Source organism: Alligator mississippiensis, chromosome 2 (assembly GCF_030867095.1).
Source record: "Alligator mississippiensis isolate rAllMis1 chromosome 2, rAllMis1, whole genome shotgun sequence".
Lineage (NCBI taxonomy): Eukaryota > Metazoa > Chordata > Crocodylia > Alligatoridae > Alligator > Alligator mississippiensis.
The window spans coordinates 93,956,366-93,974,002 of record NC_081825.1 but is presented as its reverse complement, the minus strand read 5'-3'; the positions used below and the strand labels follow the sequence as shown (position 1 = coordinate 93,974,002).

Genomic DNA, 17,637 nt, shown 5'->3' with positions numbered 1-17,637 from the left:
TTATATGCAAGAATCATCAGTTTATGCTGTAAGTAATAATTGTATTTGGAAGATACAATTACTTAAGTCGCATTACTGTGAAAAATAAGCAGCACATGAAACATCCTTATCAATTGCGTAGATGTTTAAAGAGAGAGGGAAAAAAGAACTAGGTTATTTTAATGAAGATGAATGCAATATTGCAAAAAAATGTTAAAGAAAAGGAGAAGAAGGGAGAAGTAGTAGCAGTAATACAAGTGAAACAAAATTCCACAGTTCTACCATCCAAGAAATTTTCAGTAAGTCTTCAGGAGAATGGTAGCTGGGAGTAAAAAAAGAGGAAAGAATATCATATATGCAAAACTAATTTATCAGCTCCTAAGCCCTTCTATAAAAACATTTTTAAAAGAATAGTATTGTAAGTGTATCACGGCATGGTGTTTCTAAAGGCTTGAACAAATTATTCTAGTCATGTGGGATTTAGGGAAAAATCTAGACGTAATTAAAAAATATCTGCAATTAAGCTCATTGAATAAGCCCATTGACATCAGTAGAATTACAGACATTAATACATTTATACAAGTAGGCAAGTGCTTGCAAGATCAGCCAAATTTTGTAGACTTAATCATGTTGCACTTGCGTTCCACTGAAAAGCTAAAACATCTTAAACTGAGACCATTTACTGAGCTTCAGAAAATGGCTATGAGTGGCAATGTACAAAGTATTTTAGATTACAGAGTATTTAGAACAAATACAAACACCACAAATGTGTACAGGTATGTATATCTATTTTGTTAAGCAGATATGATTGTTGTCATGTGGAAACACCTTCTGATCAATATTTGGGACCAAAATTGAAATTTATGGTAGTATTAGGTACACAGGATGATAAAATCCACAAGGATTATGCTGCTACAGATATAATAATATTTAGTTCTGATATCAAACTTCCTTTTTTTTTTTTACTTTTCTCATGTGCCATTGAGAATATATAAGCAAAAGGAATTGTAGATATGTAGTAATTATTTTTTAAAGTACCAAATGCAATAAAGTAAACTGGTTATTGTGTTGTGACAAAACATTTTCAAACATTAAATTATGCATTAGTGTGTTTATTTCTAGTCCACATCAAACCTTATTGGTTCAGACTTTCTAGTGAAGTCCCCTTTTTGCAGGGGATTTACTAAAGTTTACCTGATAAACAGCTGCCCGTAAGTGATCTGCTTTGTCAAGCTCAGCACTATATTTCTGTAAATGTTTATTGTCCAAGACCTTTAATGTACCCAAATATTGAGATGATGTAGTTGTAGATGGAGGAACGGCTTTCCCGGCTTTTTTCAAATAGGTAGATGTCAGGGACCTATAAAACCAGCATTTCACAAATATATTAAAATAAGCTTTCCGGTAGTTCCACCATATGCAAAGTTCCATCCCTTCTCAGTAAGGTAATATCACAACATTGATTACAATTTTGTTTTCAAACACTTTTAAATTTTCAGAGGGTGAGGGAGAATCCATTCCACATTTGTTCTTTTATGTGGAATTTGTCATAGCTGAAGCAAGCCAGTACAGAATGTGAACTCCAGAAGCATAATCATTTTAATCAAAGAAGTGAAGCAAGCTTTATATCCTTTAATCTAGCAACCACAAGAAATCTGTGGGCTAGATTCACTTGTCACTCCAATGGTAGACTCCAATAAAAGCCCCTGTGATATCTGATCTGCTTGGAAAGGTGCATCTGTCTCCAACAGCCAAGATCTTTCCATTGAAAGCAAATTCCTGCAAAAACCTCAGTGGCCTGGGGTGAGAAAGATGCAAGTAACCAGTATGTTGTGTGGTTACCTTAAAGTTCTGAAATGGTATCCTGTAGGGTAAGACCGTAAACTGATATCGAAGCATCTTTCTCTTACCTTCCTGATGAAGAAGGCTTCACTTTTTGTGGAACTGCTTGCTTTTCTTCACCATCTTTCTAACAAATCCAAAAGAAAAAAAATATGGTCTGGCCTGTCAAACAACAAAACAAGCTCTACAGCATGTAGCATGAGAGTTCTGTAATGCAGACTTCAGAAAGCAGCAGGATGCAAAAATATAAATGCAAAAAAGTGAACAAAACATTTTCTTTTATTGTTGGAGATTTTTGTAATCAGCCAAATTAAGCCAAGATGTACACGTTGAGCAAATTCTCATAAATAAGAATGAGAAGAAGGTATATCTGTTACTGTACTCTTAAACACTCATTAGTGTAACAGTTTAAAAAAAAGGCCTAAAGTAAAAGAGGGCATTGGATCCACAGCCTCAAATCATCAAAATCTCTGTTTTTAGAACTTCTGTTATAAGTACATTCTAGAATGGTAAAGACATCAGAGAGCCTACAAGTTCCACTGTTCCCATGGATAGATGTCTTCACATTTCTGTTTGGCCTTAATGATTATGTACAACTACATATTTTCTTTTAGCCTGTACTATGGCATAAAAAACCTATTACATACCATATATTATTCAAATCATTGTAGGAAAGAGCACTTCAAACAAACTGGGTTCTAACTTCTGCTAGTATAAACTGTTCAAGCTAAATTAATTCATACTCTAGGGATCTGACCCAGTAAATTCTAAATCGAAGAAGCAGAACTCCTGATGTTGGCACAGCCAAACTTTGTTATCTTTACCTACTTTTAATATTTATACAGTGAGAGTTCCCTCCTTCCTCTTCCTAATAATTATTAATAAAGAACTGATTTGATGAAACTGTGGAAGAGATTACTGGTCTATCAAACAGTAAAAAAGCTGTGCACATGCAAGATGGAAGTAGTAAGTTTCATAGAGAAACTTTTCATACACACTTCTAGGATTTTATTTGGTATTATGAAAAAAAAAAAATACATGTAAAGATACCATGATAGAGTCCTTTGAAGTACTCGCTGCAACCATGCATTCAGGTTTATCATTCAGTGATACCTCCTTTATGTCATCGATAATCATTTGCTTTTCCAAGGTTTGCAAATTTTCTTCAGGAGAGTCATCAGTTGATTTGTGTGATTTTTTAGTTTTCTCATACACTGCAGTCATCATAAGTTCGATCACAGAGGGGGATTTTCTACCATTATCTTCTAATATCAAATCACTGCACTTGTCTTCTGTCTCAACATGGTCTAAAAGAGTGTATGAAAGGAAACCAAAATAAGGTTGGATGATGCTGACATGCAGATTTTAAAACAATTTTTACCATATGCAAAAATCAGATTACAAATAATAACCTTGTAACAACTGTATTCTTTATTTTATGACAACCAGTAGCATGTTAGAGAGAGAATTTTGCAGGGCTGTTCAAAGTCATCTGATCAAATCCAGAGACAGTTTTAATGTAGAAACTAAGAGCAAGAAATATACAGATCATATGAAAAACTGTGCCAGTATCTGCTGAGACATTAACACTTTGAATGACAGAGCCAACAGGATGAAGTTCCATGTGGACAAATGCAAGGTGCTATATCTCTGGAGAAATAATCAAAAACCCAAATATTAAATGGGTGACACCTAACTGGATGGCAACACTATGGAGAAGGATCTCTGAGTCTTGGTAGATCAGACTCAATATGGGTCTACAGTGTGATGCAGTCACACAAAAGTAAAATGTGGTTTTGTGAGCATCAATAGAAGCATTAGGTGCAAGACATAGGAGGTGATAGTGTCTCTCTACTCAGCACTGATTAGGCCTCATCTAGAGTACTGAGTGCAGTACCGGGCTCCACATTTTAAAAAGTTAGGGATGGTCCAGAGGCGGAAAATCAAGATCACCAAGGGCTTGGAAAGCCAGTCATATGAGGAGAGGCTGAAGGAGCTAGACATGTTCAACTTGCAGAAAAGGTGCTTAAGAGGAGACATGATAGCAGTCCTCAAATTCTTAAAGGGCTTTCATAAAAGACAGGAAAAACACCTTTTCTCTCTTGTTACAGAGAGGAGGTTGAGGATGAATGGCTTGAAGTAGCAAAATTCAGATTGGATATATGGAAAAAGTTCTTCACTGTTACAACAGTGAGGCAGTGAAATAGTCTACCTAGGGAAGTTGTGGACTTCCCATCATTGGAGATGTTCAAGAAGAGGTTGGACAGCCACTGGTTGGGGATGATATAGGCGTAGCTATGCTTATATTCTAACTATGAGTATTTCCCACATTTCTGGGCTTTGGTTATCCCCACCCCCATTTCCTGCTACATGTTTCAGGGGGTTTTTAAGCCTCCCTCCGAGGCATTGGGTGTTGGCTAAAGCCAAGGCTGGGGACTTTGACTGGGGTCTGCTAATGCTCCTGCTGGGATCAAAGCTGGAGGTTCCTGGCTAGAGGATCTTGTCCCTCTGTTCAGGGTCAGACCGATTACCATATTTGGGGTCAGGAAGGAATTTTACCCTATGGTCAGGTTGGCATGGACTGTAGGGTTTTTGCCTTCTGTAGCAGGGGGCATGGCCCTATACCTGGAATCACTTGAGCATATGATGACAACATTTCATAGAAGCAGGACATTGGTTGCCATGCTTCCCCTGCTTTACCTGTGGCTGCTTAGGGCATTAGGTCTGTGTTGTATCAGGGTTGACGATAGTCTCACATAGAGTTTAGATTATGGACTGTATAGGATGGTTTGGATTGGAATGATCCTGCCTCAACCAGGCGGTTGGACTAGTTGACCTCTGGAATTCCCTTCCAGCCCTACTTCTCTGTCATTTCATGATTTGGTTCACAGATATGATTTCCTTTTTGAAATAGGAAGCTCTGGCTAAAGAGCTACTGGTATCTATGTGCGTGTGGAAGGGATTAAGATAAAACACATACTACAATAATGCAGAAATGGACTAATCGCCAATTATGAACTACTAAGCTTTGAATAGCTAAACAGGATTTTTGTACCTCTAAAACAGTTTAGTGATAAAAGTCAAAAAAAGCTCTCCTCACTTTCAAATTACACTGCTTCAACCTGTTTTTGTTAAATTCCTGGACAAAGAATAAGAGATTTAATTAAGAGTTCAGGACAACAAGGTAAGTTGCTGCCCCAATTTGGAGCAGAGTCTTCAGAGACTGGGAGTACAAAATATGGAGAAATTCTAAGGTGTGAAAGTTGCCAGAAAACCCAAAGCTCTAAAGAGAATTTTAAGTGTGGGTAACTTCTGAACTTCCCATCTGTGATATCAAGATAAAGTTTGCATATTCATGTATCACCTTCCAAGTGAAGTTATCAGAAGCCTTTACAAGTTTTAGCTAAGCTGCATCCACTCATTTTATTGAATCACTGGATATGGCACTGAACTGTTCTTTGATCTGCCACTGATTAACTGAATGGCTTTGGGTGACTCACTTTTATTTTTGTGCCTCAGTTTGTAACATGGATATCAAATTACTAATCATTTGGTGTTTTCTAATAGCTACCTGAGAAAAGTGCTACATAGGCACTGGGTATTATATTTTCTCTGGCAGTTCAGACCATCACTTTTCCTTGAAAGCCTTCCACTTACTCCTTTACTGAAGATCACAGCATCAAGATCGAACTTCTCAGCTTGTCTTTCAAATCGCTTTACAAGTTTGCCTGACTAGCTCAATTCTGTTTATTATGTTATCTTCTCTCTGCTCCACTAGTGAAGTTATCATTATTTTGTCCATCTCTAACTATGACATTCCAGAGCTAACATGTTCTCCACATTCTAATTTCTCCTTAATTTTTTCCTTATTTGCAATGCACATAAGCACTAACCTGAATGAAACAGGTTTAGTTGTACAACAGTATACCTCCACACATGTCAGGGAAAGGGCAGCCTGACAAAAACAGTTATCCTGGCTCAGTGTGATCCATGGTAAACCAATATGAATTTAAAACCGGTGTAACTTTTATCTGTCCACACCATGACATGACACGACAATCACCATTCTGTATGTTACATCTTATTTTTCACCCTTTGACCATCACATCTATGTTGTAAACACTTTATGCTACAGAATGTCTTTTACTGAGTTCATACAGTATGTAATATGGCAGGGCCCCAATCTGGTTAGGCCTGAAGACATTATTCAAATGCTACTAACAACAGTCTCTTACATTGGGTTTGCCTGTGTCAGATTTAAAGCCTAATTTCCTTGGGCATGAACTACTTTCATGTTTGTGTCATGTACAAGGCAGACCCGAAACATTATTTAGTATCCCCTTTCAGTAATGACGAAAATAGAAGGGTTAAGAACTTGATCAAGTTAACAAAACCTAGGTTAAATATGGGGATCAATCTTCCATAAAACAAGCCATCTACTGTGTACAAAAATGTGGCCAAGAGTTTGTTTAGTTATATAAACAAACTTCCCAAACCGTCTTGCTAAAGATAAATATTATCTGGTTCTTTTATACCATGTTTACCAAACTACTCAAATCTGTTAATCCTTCTGACACAGAATTAGCATGTACCATCAAAATGATTTCAATGTGTTAGCATACAGTGTAGAAACCACCTCTTCTGCAAACTGACACTGATAATATATAATTTATATAATAGAAGTCGCTTATTTCTAAGTTAATTTTTTACTTGTCTTTATATAAATAAATGTATGTGTGATCTGTATGTATAACATACACACATGTGCATACACACACATACATATATAAACACCTGTATGACCAGTATTTTGATTTCTACCTTTAGGGAGAGATCCTTCTCCACACATCAAGAAATCAGAATCTCCAGTTCTCTCATCAGTTGAAGGAAAATGAATACGTAATGATGGTGAAGAGCTTGGTAGCCACGGACCCTTAAAAACAGAAAAGGACAGCCTAAAGTAATGAGAACTAGTCACAACAAACTGAAGTCAGTTAACTGACCTGTAAAAATAAACAACGGTATTCAGTACTTATTTAGAATTCCTTAATGAAAATACGACGCCTGTTTTATGTTCAATGAAGTCAACAAATTGATTTTAATAACAGTGCAAAACTCACTGTTAGGATCAAACTCTGCCTTTCACTAATGAAACAAAGAAGAGCAGTGATGATGTCTTGTTCAACCCCTACCAGAAAAATCCAACTTACCCACAGACATTTTCCTCGTGGTAAGAAACAGCACCAAAGAGAATAGTTCAGTTTGCTGCTACTCTTTTGAGTTTTAATTTGGTGCTGATGAGCAGTATGTCCACTAGCCAGTTCAGGGCTAGACACAGACCACTGTCTTTTGTGGAAATTTTGACAGTGGTGACATAGAGCAGTACACTAGACAGTGCATCTAGCTTGTATCCCAAGGAGGATCTTGTTTCCTAAGTACCCGAGGGTTCCTTATTCATCAAGTACAGCTGGAGATAAGTTTTAGACTGTAGTAAGTCAGACAGGTCAGAGAGTTGTATCCCTTGAGTGGCTCAGCACTAGCATGCTCCCTCAGCCTCTTAAGCTCTGAGCAGCAAATCTCAGTGCTGGGAACTGGCAGGATGTCCCATTTTGGGCATCTCTGAGCTTTGGTAGAAATCTTACAAGACAGAGAAGTCTCAGGGCCCAATAATGGGGTTGGAGTCTATGTTTTTTAGGTTCACAAGGTATGTGTTGTTCACATGGGCTGAGTGAGTGTCAGGGATTCTTATCTCTTTTGTGTAAGTCCTTCCTAGGTTGAGAGGATCCCTGCTTCTGGCATTATAACAAGGAGGAAGGTTCTTAGAGCAGTTTCTGAATAGCAATCTGCTTCCTGGATCAGGAACACTGAGAAGACACAAATTTCTCTAGCATTGGGGATGTCACTCCACGTTGATTTCCAGTGTTGGAGGGTGTACAATACCATTGAGGATCTTGACCCCAGCATGTGTGGTCAGAAAGGGGGACAAGGGAATCATGCAAGAAAAACAGTCAAAGCTTATTCTTTGTCCACACTTGTTCCTATCTTGAATGACAAACAGATTGAAAAAATGTCAAGAATGTGGTTCTCCCCAGGCATAACAGGCAATTTGGCTGTCTGTCTGAACCTGGAATTAAAGCCATCATAGAAAAGACATAGTCTGAACTCCAGAGACTGAGCATAATCAGACAAACTCACCAGTGAGAATATGCAAGTGGACAATTACTCAAAGGAAAACTATTTCCTTGTATGTTGATAAAGTGATCAGCAATACATTTGAACATTCAGTGTCACAGATTACAGGGCTGTAGTGCACATAAATTCAGCTTTTTTTCCAATTCAAGAGGCAATGTTTCAAAATGTGATTGCAACTCCCCCTGCACCTTTCTTTCTTGTTATGGCAAGCTGTATCACAACTAAATAAAAAGGGGGCTATTTTACAGTCCAGAATAGATGAATAGACAAACTATTTTCACATATGTGAGGGGTACTCCAATAATGTTCTTACCTCAGGACTAGGACATTCAGAAAGTACTCTTCTCTCAGATGTTATTAGGTCATTCAACCTAGTGAGGGAGGATGGTGCAGAAAATGAAGATAACCTAACAGTAGAAGTTGTCTTATCTTCCGCTCTTGTAATATCTTTATCCTTCACAGGGCTACTCCTTCTTAACACACTTCTTGGTTGAGGTAATGGTTTACAATGATCTTCCAGTAGATGAATGCTGATATTCTCAGCTGAAAAATGAATATTGCTATTTTAATACTACCCACTAATAAGACATTTGATTTAATATGGTCTATTTTGTCCATTTAAATTCAACAAACTTTATTCAGATAAATGTCTATCTTCTTTAAACAAAAAGCAGTAACAAAAGGTCAAATATGCATGACGACAACATTGGAGTGTACATGCAGTGTTAGATAATGTTTAAGACTGCAATGTTGTGGGAAAACTTTCCATTGTCATTCTACTCTATATCTTTTATAGGTTCTACTGGATTAGTTTTATAAAATTATGCTAATTCTTCTACATAGGATAGAACAGACCAAACTGGAAATACAGAGGGGCAAGTTGGTTCCCTGGTGCATTCTCATGTTTGTATGCAGCTCTGTTCTTTTTATATAAAAAAAAATGTGTTCACAAAGAAATAAGGTGCACTGCCAAGGAATGGAGTGGAGGAGCCTCAGAACAGCTATTACATTCAGCATGTTTCCTGACAAACATAACTTAAAAGTGGTGCAGAGCTAGTGCCCCTTTCAAGCATAATTCAATCAGCAGTGGAAGGACAGATGCTCTTTTTGGCAACTGTCACAAGCACCAGATTCCCTTGAAAAAGATATAACAATCATATTGGGCACTCACCTTGCATACCCTGACACATCTAAATTTTACCTCCAAACCCAAAGATAGCTATGGAATTACTGGTGCATGTGCATGTTGGCATAACAATATAAAATAGAAATTAGCACTAAACACAATGTCATTTTATAAATCACATTTTATTAACAGGTCATGGCCATCCACACCACTTAAATCTCAGTGAGACTCTTAGTGGCAGCCTAATTCAAATAAAAAGGCTTTCCAAAGTTTTCCTTGATATGAGTGAGTTTGTTCTAAGCAATAAGTCATTAAAGATTAAAGATTCTTCAGAGCTGATTCTTCAGTAGACAAACAGGTTAGGTGTTAATGGTGGTGTACCTGCTTTTTAGATTAACAAAAAAAATGTCTAAAACTGTATGTTTACAACCCCGCAGTCATGTTACACACTGCCAAAAGGGTCTAAAGTCCTGTATTTCCAGATTCAAATATCTGAAGCTTGGCTGACACCACGAGATGAGGAAAATTATGAAGTCTTTGGTAATGTTTATCATGCCCTGTTCATTTCGAGTCTGTCTTTTCTTGTCATTAATCATGACTAAACCAAGGATTTATCTCAAAGTAAAATAACTTGGGAATCTTATAAAAAAGCTATAGTAGGATAAAAGCTCAATTTCTTATCATATTAAAATACTTTATGACATCTTTAATTTTTTTTTTTTTAACGGTGCTTACTTGCAAAATTTCTAATTTTGCCTTCCATAATAAAAAAAAAAACCCTCAAGATTTTGCAATGAAAAACAAAAGACTGTTTGATATAAAGAAAACCAGGATGAAACTGGGTGCATGTATCTTTAGCTAAAGATCACAAAACCAACTCTATATTTTCAAAATAAAAGTTCACTTTTGACCTGCAAACTGGGGAATACAGGAAGATGTCTGGGCCACAAATGTCCTATGACTTTTTCTCATTCAGACAGAGTACTGTGCAACTTCAACACTGCTGTAAGCTATCCAGTATTGTTAATATACCTACCTGCATGTTTCATGCAGCTGTATAATATTTAAAAGGTGAATTTAAATTAGTTTTTAATATTAGGGATGCTGAAATCAAACCCAATATTGGAAAAAATGAGATCTTTCTTCAACATTATTTTCCTTTTAAAATATGACAATATGCATCTATAAATAGAAGCAATAGTATTCACATGCTTGATTTCTACCTGAAAATGATGCATTTTTTATTCTGTGCTCTCTTGGTTTTGGTACCGGTTTGTTTTCCTCTTCTTTTTCAATAACTGATTCCCTTTTAGTCTGCAGCTCAGCCACAGGCAACTCATTCTGATGGTCACCTTCTTTGCCATCATAAGTAATTTCTTCAGTGACTGAAAACTTATCATCAACTTCTCTGTCATCATCACCCACGTTCTGACTTTGCAAATATACATTTTCATCTTCTTTGTAATCACTTAAATTTTGACTTTCCACAACGATCGCTTGTTGAGGTTTCTCTTCATCAGTTGTTGGAAAGAAGTCATCAGCAGTTTCCTTTTTCAAAGGGTTCACTTTCTGTGGGGTCTCCTCATCTGAGAAAGAAACCTCGAAATCAACTGACTTCTTAAGTGAATTTTCAATAGCTGATATACTTTCAGGAAGTTCTTCCACAGTACCTGAAAATGGTATACTATCAACTTCTGTACTGAATTTATATTTTATGTTTTATAGGAATATAGGATTTTTTAAAATAATATATTATTCACACAACCTTATCTTAGCTTATATCACTGTCTTCCCCATCACTCCAACAGCAAACAACGTAAAGCTTTATACTCTGCTTTTTTTTCTCTCTCGGTCATTATCCTGCCTTTTCCATTCTGGACCTTATGCAAAATACTTCTTGCAGTCTTTAATAATTAATTTCCACCTGTCACCAGATTCAAAACACTACTCAAAACCTCACATATCCACTACTACAAGGAAAAAAAGTGACAAATAAACAAAGATGTGCACTTCCTAGTAATGAGCAATCATGGAACCTTATTATTGGAATCCTAGTGATTCCACATCCTCTCCAATTACACTCACTAGTTGTGTCATATCTAAAATTAGATTGTACACTCTTCAAACAAGACATGGTCCTGTCCCAATCTCTGCAGTTCCCCAAAACATAGTTTTCTTCATTAAAACTTGTTATGCAACCTTGTCCCCATTACTAACAATAGCTCTGAGGTTTTTCAGGGTTCAAATCCTAAAGAACACAGTAACATGTTGAACAGAGGATGAGTCGTGCTGTGCAACATGTTCATGAAGGGATGCCAATTCAGGCCAAAAAAATGTTAAGGGATAACTGTGGTAAATAACAACTGAAACAGACTTCATGTAGATGAAATCTTTAAAAGTATATTATGACATACAGAACACACATATTGCCCTTGTTTTGGTAGTGTTCAAATAATGTTGTAGCCATGATGGTCTGGGAATTGTGAGAGTCAAGGATTTTTGTGTGATCCATTCAACTTAGATGAGATGTTGGGTATCCCAGGACCCTTCCTCATGAATACTCTTCCTGAGGAAGGGTACTGTGATACCAGAAAGCTCATTTAAGTCTATCCCAACCACTCAGTTGGTTCAATAAGAGATGCCATCTACAAAAATCGCTGCCTCTCTCATATTACTGTAAGCAGACAGAACTCCATACTGGTTGTTAGTTGATCTTTATTCAGGCTGTCTTAGGAAAAAAGGAAACATCTCTTTAAGATATCCTTCTACACTTTAATGGAGAGGGAACAACAATTTTGTTCAGATTGATGTCACAGAGATTCTTTAAGGTTCATAATTTAAAGTGTGATTAAAATGTGGAATCTCTGGACATTCAATCATGTGCCCTTAGTGAAAGGAGAGAGGTGGAGAACATAGACAAAATGCAATTGAAGTCATCTGCCTTACTGCTTAACATGCCATCTTCATCGGTGTCAACGTCATCTGAGTAGTCAGCTGCTTGCTGTCTTCCTGCACGAGCAAAAACTGCTTCTTGTAGCTCATCCTGAAATATTTTAATAAATAACTTTTGCTCAGAAGTAAAGATCTCTCTCTTAAAGTTCTACACTAATTTCCCACCCAAAAAAACTTCTGAAACAGTAAAAACATGAATCCAGTCAACTAAGGATAGACCTGACAGATAAGTAAAACTGGTCTAGTGTAGTGCTTACCAAAATGTTTACAGGTTAACCACTTTTCAGAAACATTAAATCAAACTGCAGCTGTGTCAGTGTTATTAAAAGCCTATGCATGTAAGTTAATATAGCTTTCAAATCCATCCTTAACAATGACAAAGATCATAAGATGTCATATGATTAAATTATTAGCAATATTAACAGGTGAAGTACCTCACTAACAGCTGAGTTAGCATCTATTGAAATAAATGTGAAGATTCATTTCTCAGAACTAATGTTTCAAGCTTTGCAAATACAAGCAGTCATCTCTGCATCAGTAAGGGCTTTGTTACATATTACACTCAGCTTCTCAAATACTGATTGCTATTAAAGTTAGTTTGAGTTTAGAGTAGTCACACATTCAGGCTAAAAACCTTCTGACTGTCCCTGACCCTGACTTGCCACTACAGTGCTGGTGAGCAGAGGGGTCTGACAAGGATCTACAGCTGTGAGTTGCTGCTACAGGCTTCATGAGCCAGGACAGGCTTCTACTGGGGCTGTGCAAAGCTTCGGTCGCTGATTCAATTTGGAAGAGATTTGGCCCGATTTGGTGTCCGAATCTCTGAATCGAATCAGGAAACCCTTTAATGTCTCTGAATCAAATCAGAACCCCCCAAATTGATTTGGAGAGTTTTGGAAAGATTTGACAATTCGGATATAGACACAGCTTTAAATGTTTTTTCTATATACCTCAAGGTACTAAGTGGCTCGTTAATGCTGAGATGGTGGGGTGGATAGAGCGTCCCGCAGGAGCATTTGGGGGCAGAGGCGGTCCCTAGCTCACTCAGCTGTAGACCCGGAAGTGGACCAGAAGCACTTCCAGTCCATTTCTAGGTCTGCTGGGGAAGTGCAGGGGGGCCCCCGGTGCACTCAGTGGTGAACCCGGAAGTGGACCAGAAGCAGTTCCAGTCCACTTCCAGGTTCACCACCGAGCAGGTGGGGGGCTCCCCGTGCTCCTGTGGGATGCTTCATCTGCCCCACCATCTCAGCATTCATGAGCCGCACCTGGTACCTTGAGTTATGTAGAAAAAATATTTAATGCTGTGTCTATGCCCAAGTCCCTGATTCTCCAAATCAACATCGAATCTTCAGATTCTGATTCGGCCACAGGGACAGTGATCTGAATCAACTAATTGAATCACTGTCCCTGATTCGGGCCAAATCTGAATTGAATATGGCCCATTTCACACACCCCTAGCTTCTACCCCTGCTCTAGGTGGGGGGTGTTTTGGAAAGATGGGCTGTGGGGGGGTGGGAGCATGAGGTGGCAGGGTGAAGAGTTTAATGATGGGACTGGGTAGTGAAATGGGAGGTGGAGAGGCAATGAGTGGGAGTTGCAGCGAGGGGCTAGGTGGTGAAATGAAGGAGGTCTGCTGCTAAAGTCACTGATGGAAGGAAGGAAGTCACTGAAGGAAGTAACTGAAGCTGCTAAAGGATAAAATAAAAACTAGGGGTGCACCAATAAAGATTTGCTTGCCCAATACCGATAGCCGATTATTAACCAGCCATATTGGCTGATACTGATCCAATACCAGATTTACAAGAATGCAGCTGGGCAGCTGGGAGAGTAGTGCCCTGCCAGTAAGTCTTGGGGGGGGGAAGGAAGTGGCCTGTGGGAGGAAATAGGTAGAGGAAGGCAGATTAAGGCCACCACAGTGAGGAAACAAGTGGGGCAGGGGCTGGGGCAGGCACTGTCCAGCCAGGGCAGTGAATGCGACCTTGGGTCTGGGAGTGGGATGGAACCATGGGAGGCTCATCCAGGGGACACAGGGGGGTAGTAAGGGGGCACAACAGGGTGGGGGGGGGCACAGCTCCCCATTGCTGTGCACACCCCCAAGGAAGGCATTGGGGGCATGTGCCCCCCCAGATTTGTACAGGGCAATGGTGGGAGGTAGCAGTGCTGGGAGGAGTAGCTATGGGGAATTCTGGGGTGGCTATAGCCCCCCAAACCCCCAGTGCTGCCCCTGCTCAGGGCACTCTGCTCTGCTGTCTTTCCTTGGGAGCCCTGCACTGGCTGCGTTCCTCAGTGTAGGGCTCCTGAGGGAAAGGCAGCAGAGTGGAGTGCCCTGAACAGGGGCAATGCTAAGAGAGGACTTGGAGGGCTATAGCCACCCCAAAATTCCCCATATCCACCCTTCCCAGCACCGCCGCCACCTGACCTATGTAGCTGAGCCCACCTAGCACCTTCCCACCCCCAGACCAGCCCGGCCCATTTCCCCCGCCAAGAAGAAGCTAGCATAGCCCCTGGTCCCAAACCCATAGTGGGCAGCCTGCACTTGCCATACACACAAATCCGGGGGCGGGGGGCACATGCTTCCCATTTCTCCCTCAGGGGTACATGCAGCAGCAGGAAGAAACAACCCCTCCCTCTGGAAGCTGGCCAGTGGGAAGCTAATTGCAAGTTTCCCTCACTTTATGCAGGTTCTGCATGTGCAAATTCATTCTTATGCAATGACCCTTTTCATACCAAAAATTTGTTATATGCAAGGTAAATTCACTCTTATGCAATTGGTGTGGTGGAAGCATGCATTAAGCTGCTTTGTGCTAAGCATTGTGGGAGTGACACACACCAAAATATAGTCTCCTCTATGGATCCGTGCTCCTCACTCGTCGTCTACGACGTGTTTCTGTAGTTGCCATCCCCATTATGACAGTGCCCTGTGCTTGTGTGTACTGTCTGCTCTTGGTGAGTATCAAAATTGTTTTGTAAAAGTGGTAGAAATGGCTCTGGGGTTCAGTACAGTTGAGGTCTCAGAACATATCCCTATTTGTTACATTGTAGGGTGGGTTCCCTTTACGTGAATTTGAGTTATGCGCCATTTTCCAGGCATGCATGTACAGCATGAAGTGAGGAAAACCTGTACAAGGCTCTCATAGGGTGCCCTGTCCACAGTGCATTGGACATCCCATGCACCATTTAAATGGCCTTGTGTAGTGTCTGCCATACAATGCCATTTAAATCCATCTCCGTCTGGGCAACAGACCAGTGCAGTGACTACACATGACCATACCTTAGTGCATATTCCATACCTACATAGTGCATAGACCATACATTAGTGCACAAGAGGCCAATAATCCCAAATCCATGGCACCAGGAAACCGCCAACCTGAAACACATGCACTCACACAACACAGGGCCAGACACAAATGGGCAAACTGGGTGGCTACCCAGAGATGGGACAGAAAGGGGGCCCGAAAATGGCAAAAATTATTATTATTATCATCAGTGAAGGGGGCCCCGATACTGAAAGTTCCCCCGGGGCCGCCCGGAGTCTAGGTACAGTGCTGCACCCCCCCCCCCCCGACACACACACACACACACACACACACACACGCACACGCACGCACACACACACACGCACGCGCGCGCGTTGACCCCAGGGTGCAGGAGGTGCGGGCGATCCCTGGCTATGGCTCTGGCTCCGGCTGGCAAGCCGGGACACACCTGGAAGGCGCTGCGCTGGGCCGCCGCGGGCCGGGACATGGCGCGGGCTCGGGCCGGGCTCTCCCGGGGCGACGCAGCACTGTCCGTGGGAATCGCGGTCCCTCGCTCGTGTGCCCGCAGGGGAGGCGCTCGTCCTGTCTCGGTCCAGTCCGACCCGGCGGTGACTGGCGCGGCCGCGGGGTGAATGCTCGGGCCGCCGCACTGCCTGGGCCAGAGGCCGCTCGCCTACTGCCCGCCGGCGTTCCCTAGCAACCCAGCCACGCCGGAAGTGACCGCGCAGACAGCTCGCCTCGGAGACCGAGTCCCGCCCCCACTGTGACGTCAGAGGCAGGGGCCCTGGCCCGGTGTGGGCGGGGCCAAGAGAGGGACGGAGGTGAAGGGGGCGGGGTCGGCTCCCCCCGCCCCCTCCTCACTGCCCAGTGATGACAGCCCCTTGCACAGGCTCGGGCTGGGGGAGGAGCGTGGGTGGGGTGCTGTGTGAGTGAGGAGGGGTGTTGTCCCTTCATGTCCCAGGATTGGACCCACGGACCTGGACAGGCCCTGAGGGAGGTGAAAGGAAAAACGCACATGTCCCCCACCAGCCAAGCTGGGCCAGGAGTTGAGGGGATGCCGGGCTCTCTCCACTCTTGTCTTTCACATGTGGCACCGTGGTCCACACCTTGTGATAGTGCTAGTGACGCTGCAGCTGCATAGTCTTGCAGGATCCCCCCCCCACCCAGTCATCCAACTTACCCACAGACCCGCCACATCCTCACTGAAGCTCCCCATGTGCATGCCTGGTGCTAGGATGCCTGAGGACCTCTCGGGTTTCCAAGAGCACCACACAGAAGAGATCTTTTCTAGGAACTGGCTTGTACTTTGGCCTCTCAGGGCCTGTCGACTAAATGCAGGAGGATAGTAGTGCAGGTATTTGGCAGGCTGAAGCCGAGATGGCGCTCCCTCCAGAACCCCAGCGTTGCCAGTACAGCAGGTTCCAGCTGTGTGATTATTGACTGTTGTCCCCTGTGTAATGAGGGCTAAAGGTGAGTCTTTTCCTGTGGAACAGACCCAAAACACTGGTGATTTGCTGGCTTGACTCTGGCCACCAAAAATCCTGCCCATCAACACTGGCTCAGGTTCAAGACAGACAGGGGATATAAGAGATGCCATATGTGCAGTCTGGCAACACAGGATGATATAGATGAGTGATCGGCTGAGTGAAAATTTGACCTGGGGGGGTGCTGTGTTCATTTTTTCTTATTTAAGAAAATAAGAAATTATGTACCTTAAAGAATCTCTGTGACGTCAATTGGAACAAAATGGTTGTTCCCTCTCCAAAGTAGACAGATATCTTAGAGATTTTTACTTTTTTTCTTAAGACAGCCTTAATAAAGATTAACTGACAATCAGTATAGTGTTGTGTCTGCTAAGGGATATATGAGAGGCAGAGATTTTTATAGGTTGCATCATATTGGACTGCATTTTGTCTTGAAATTGTGAAGGGTGGCCTCCTACAATCATTTTGTAATGCTCCTATACTGTACCACATGCTAGTATGTTAGGTAGGACCTGTTTCATAGATTTCATAGATTTTTAGGGTCGGAAGGGACCTTAGTAGATCATTGAGTCCGACCCCTTGCCCTGTTCTTATTTCAACATGTATAGGCAGCAGTTATTCAGGAGCAACTTGTGAATTTCAGGTCTTAATTAGTTGCAGGTTTTATCTTGATTATTGTAGACATACAGTTAAGAGGCCTGTAGTAGATATTTTATTTCACATATGTTTCAGGGTTTTGTATGAAAGTGTCTACTTGCTTTTAGCTTCTGGGTGTCCCATGAATTCTGCAACTTTTTTTGGTATA

At 41.2% G+C, this 17,637-nt stretch overlaps 1 protein-coding gene across 3 annotated transcripts in view; it reads right to left on the bottom strand.

Moving 5' to 3' along the window:
- Positions 1-16,067, bottom strand: part of MAP9 (microtubule associated protein 9) — a 35,030-nt gene extending 18,963 nt beyond the window's left edge. Inside the window, exons 1-8 of one of the 3 annotated variants that reach the window (XM_059721943.1) lie at positions 15,797-16,067; positions 12,086-12,182; positions 10,363-10,809; positions 8,327-8,556; positions 6,643-6,754; positions 2,872-3,128; positions 1,890-1,948; positions 1,174-1,339 (exon numbers count right to left, since the gene is read on the bottom strand). In XM_059721943.1, coding sequence (XP_059577926.1) covers positions 1,174-1,339; positions 1,890-1,948; positions 2,872-3,128; positions 6,643-6,754; positions 8,327-8,556; positions 10,363-10,809; positions 12,086-12,182; positions 15,797-15,835 — 1,407 coding nt within the window. In that variant the 5' untranslated portion in view covers positions 15,836-16,067. The remainder of the gene's footprint in view (positions 1-1,173; positions 1,340-1,889; positions 1,949-2,871; positions 3,129-6,642; positions 6,755-8,326; positions 8,557-10,362; positions 10,810-12,085; positions 12,183-15,796) is intronic. The other 2 variants (XM_014593922.3, XM_059721944.1) reach the window with 2 other exon arrangements.
- Between the last annotated feature and the right edge of the window lie 1,570 nt (positions 16,068-17,637).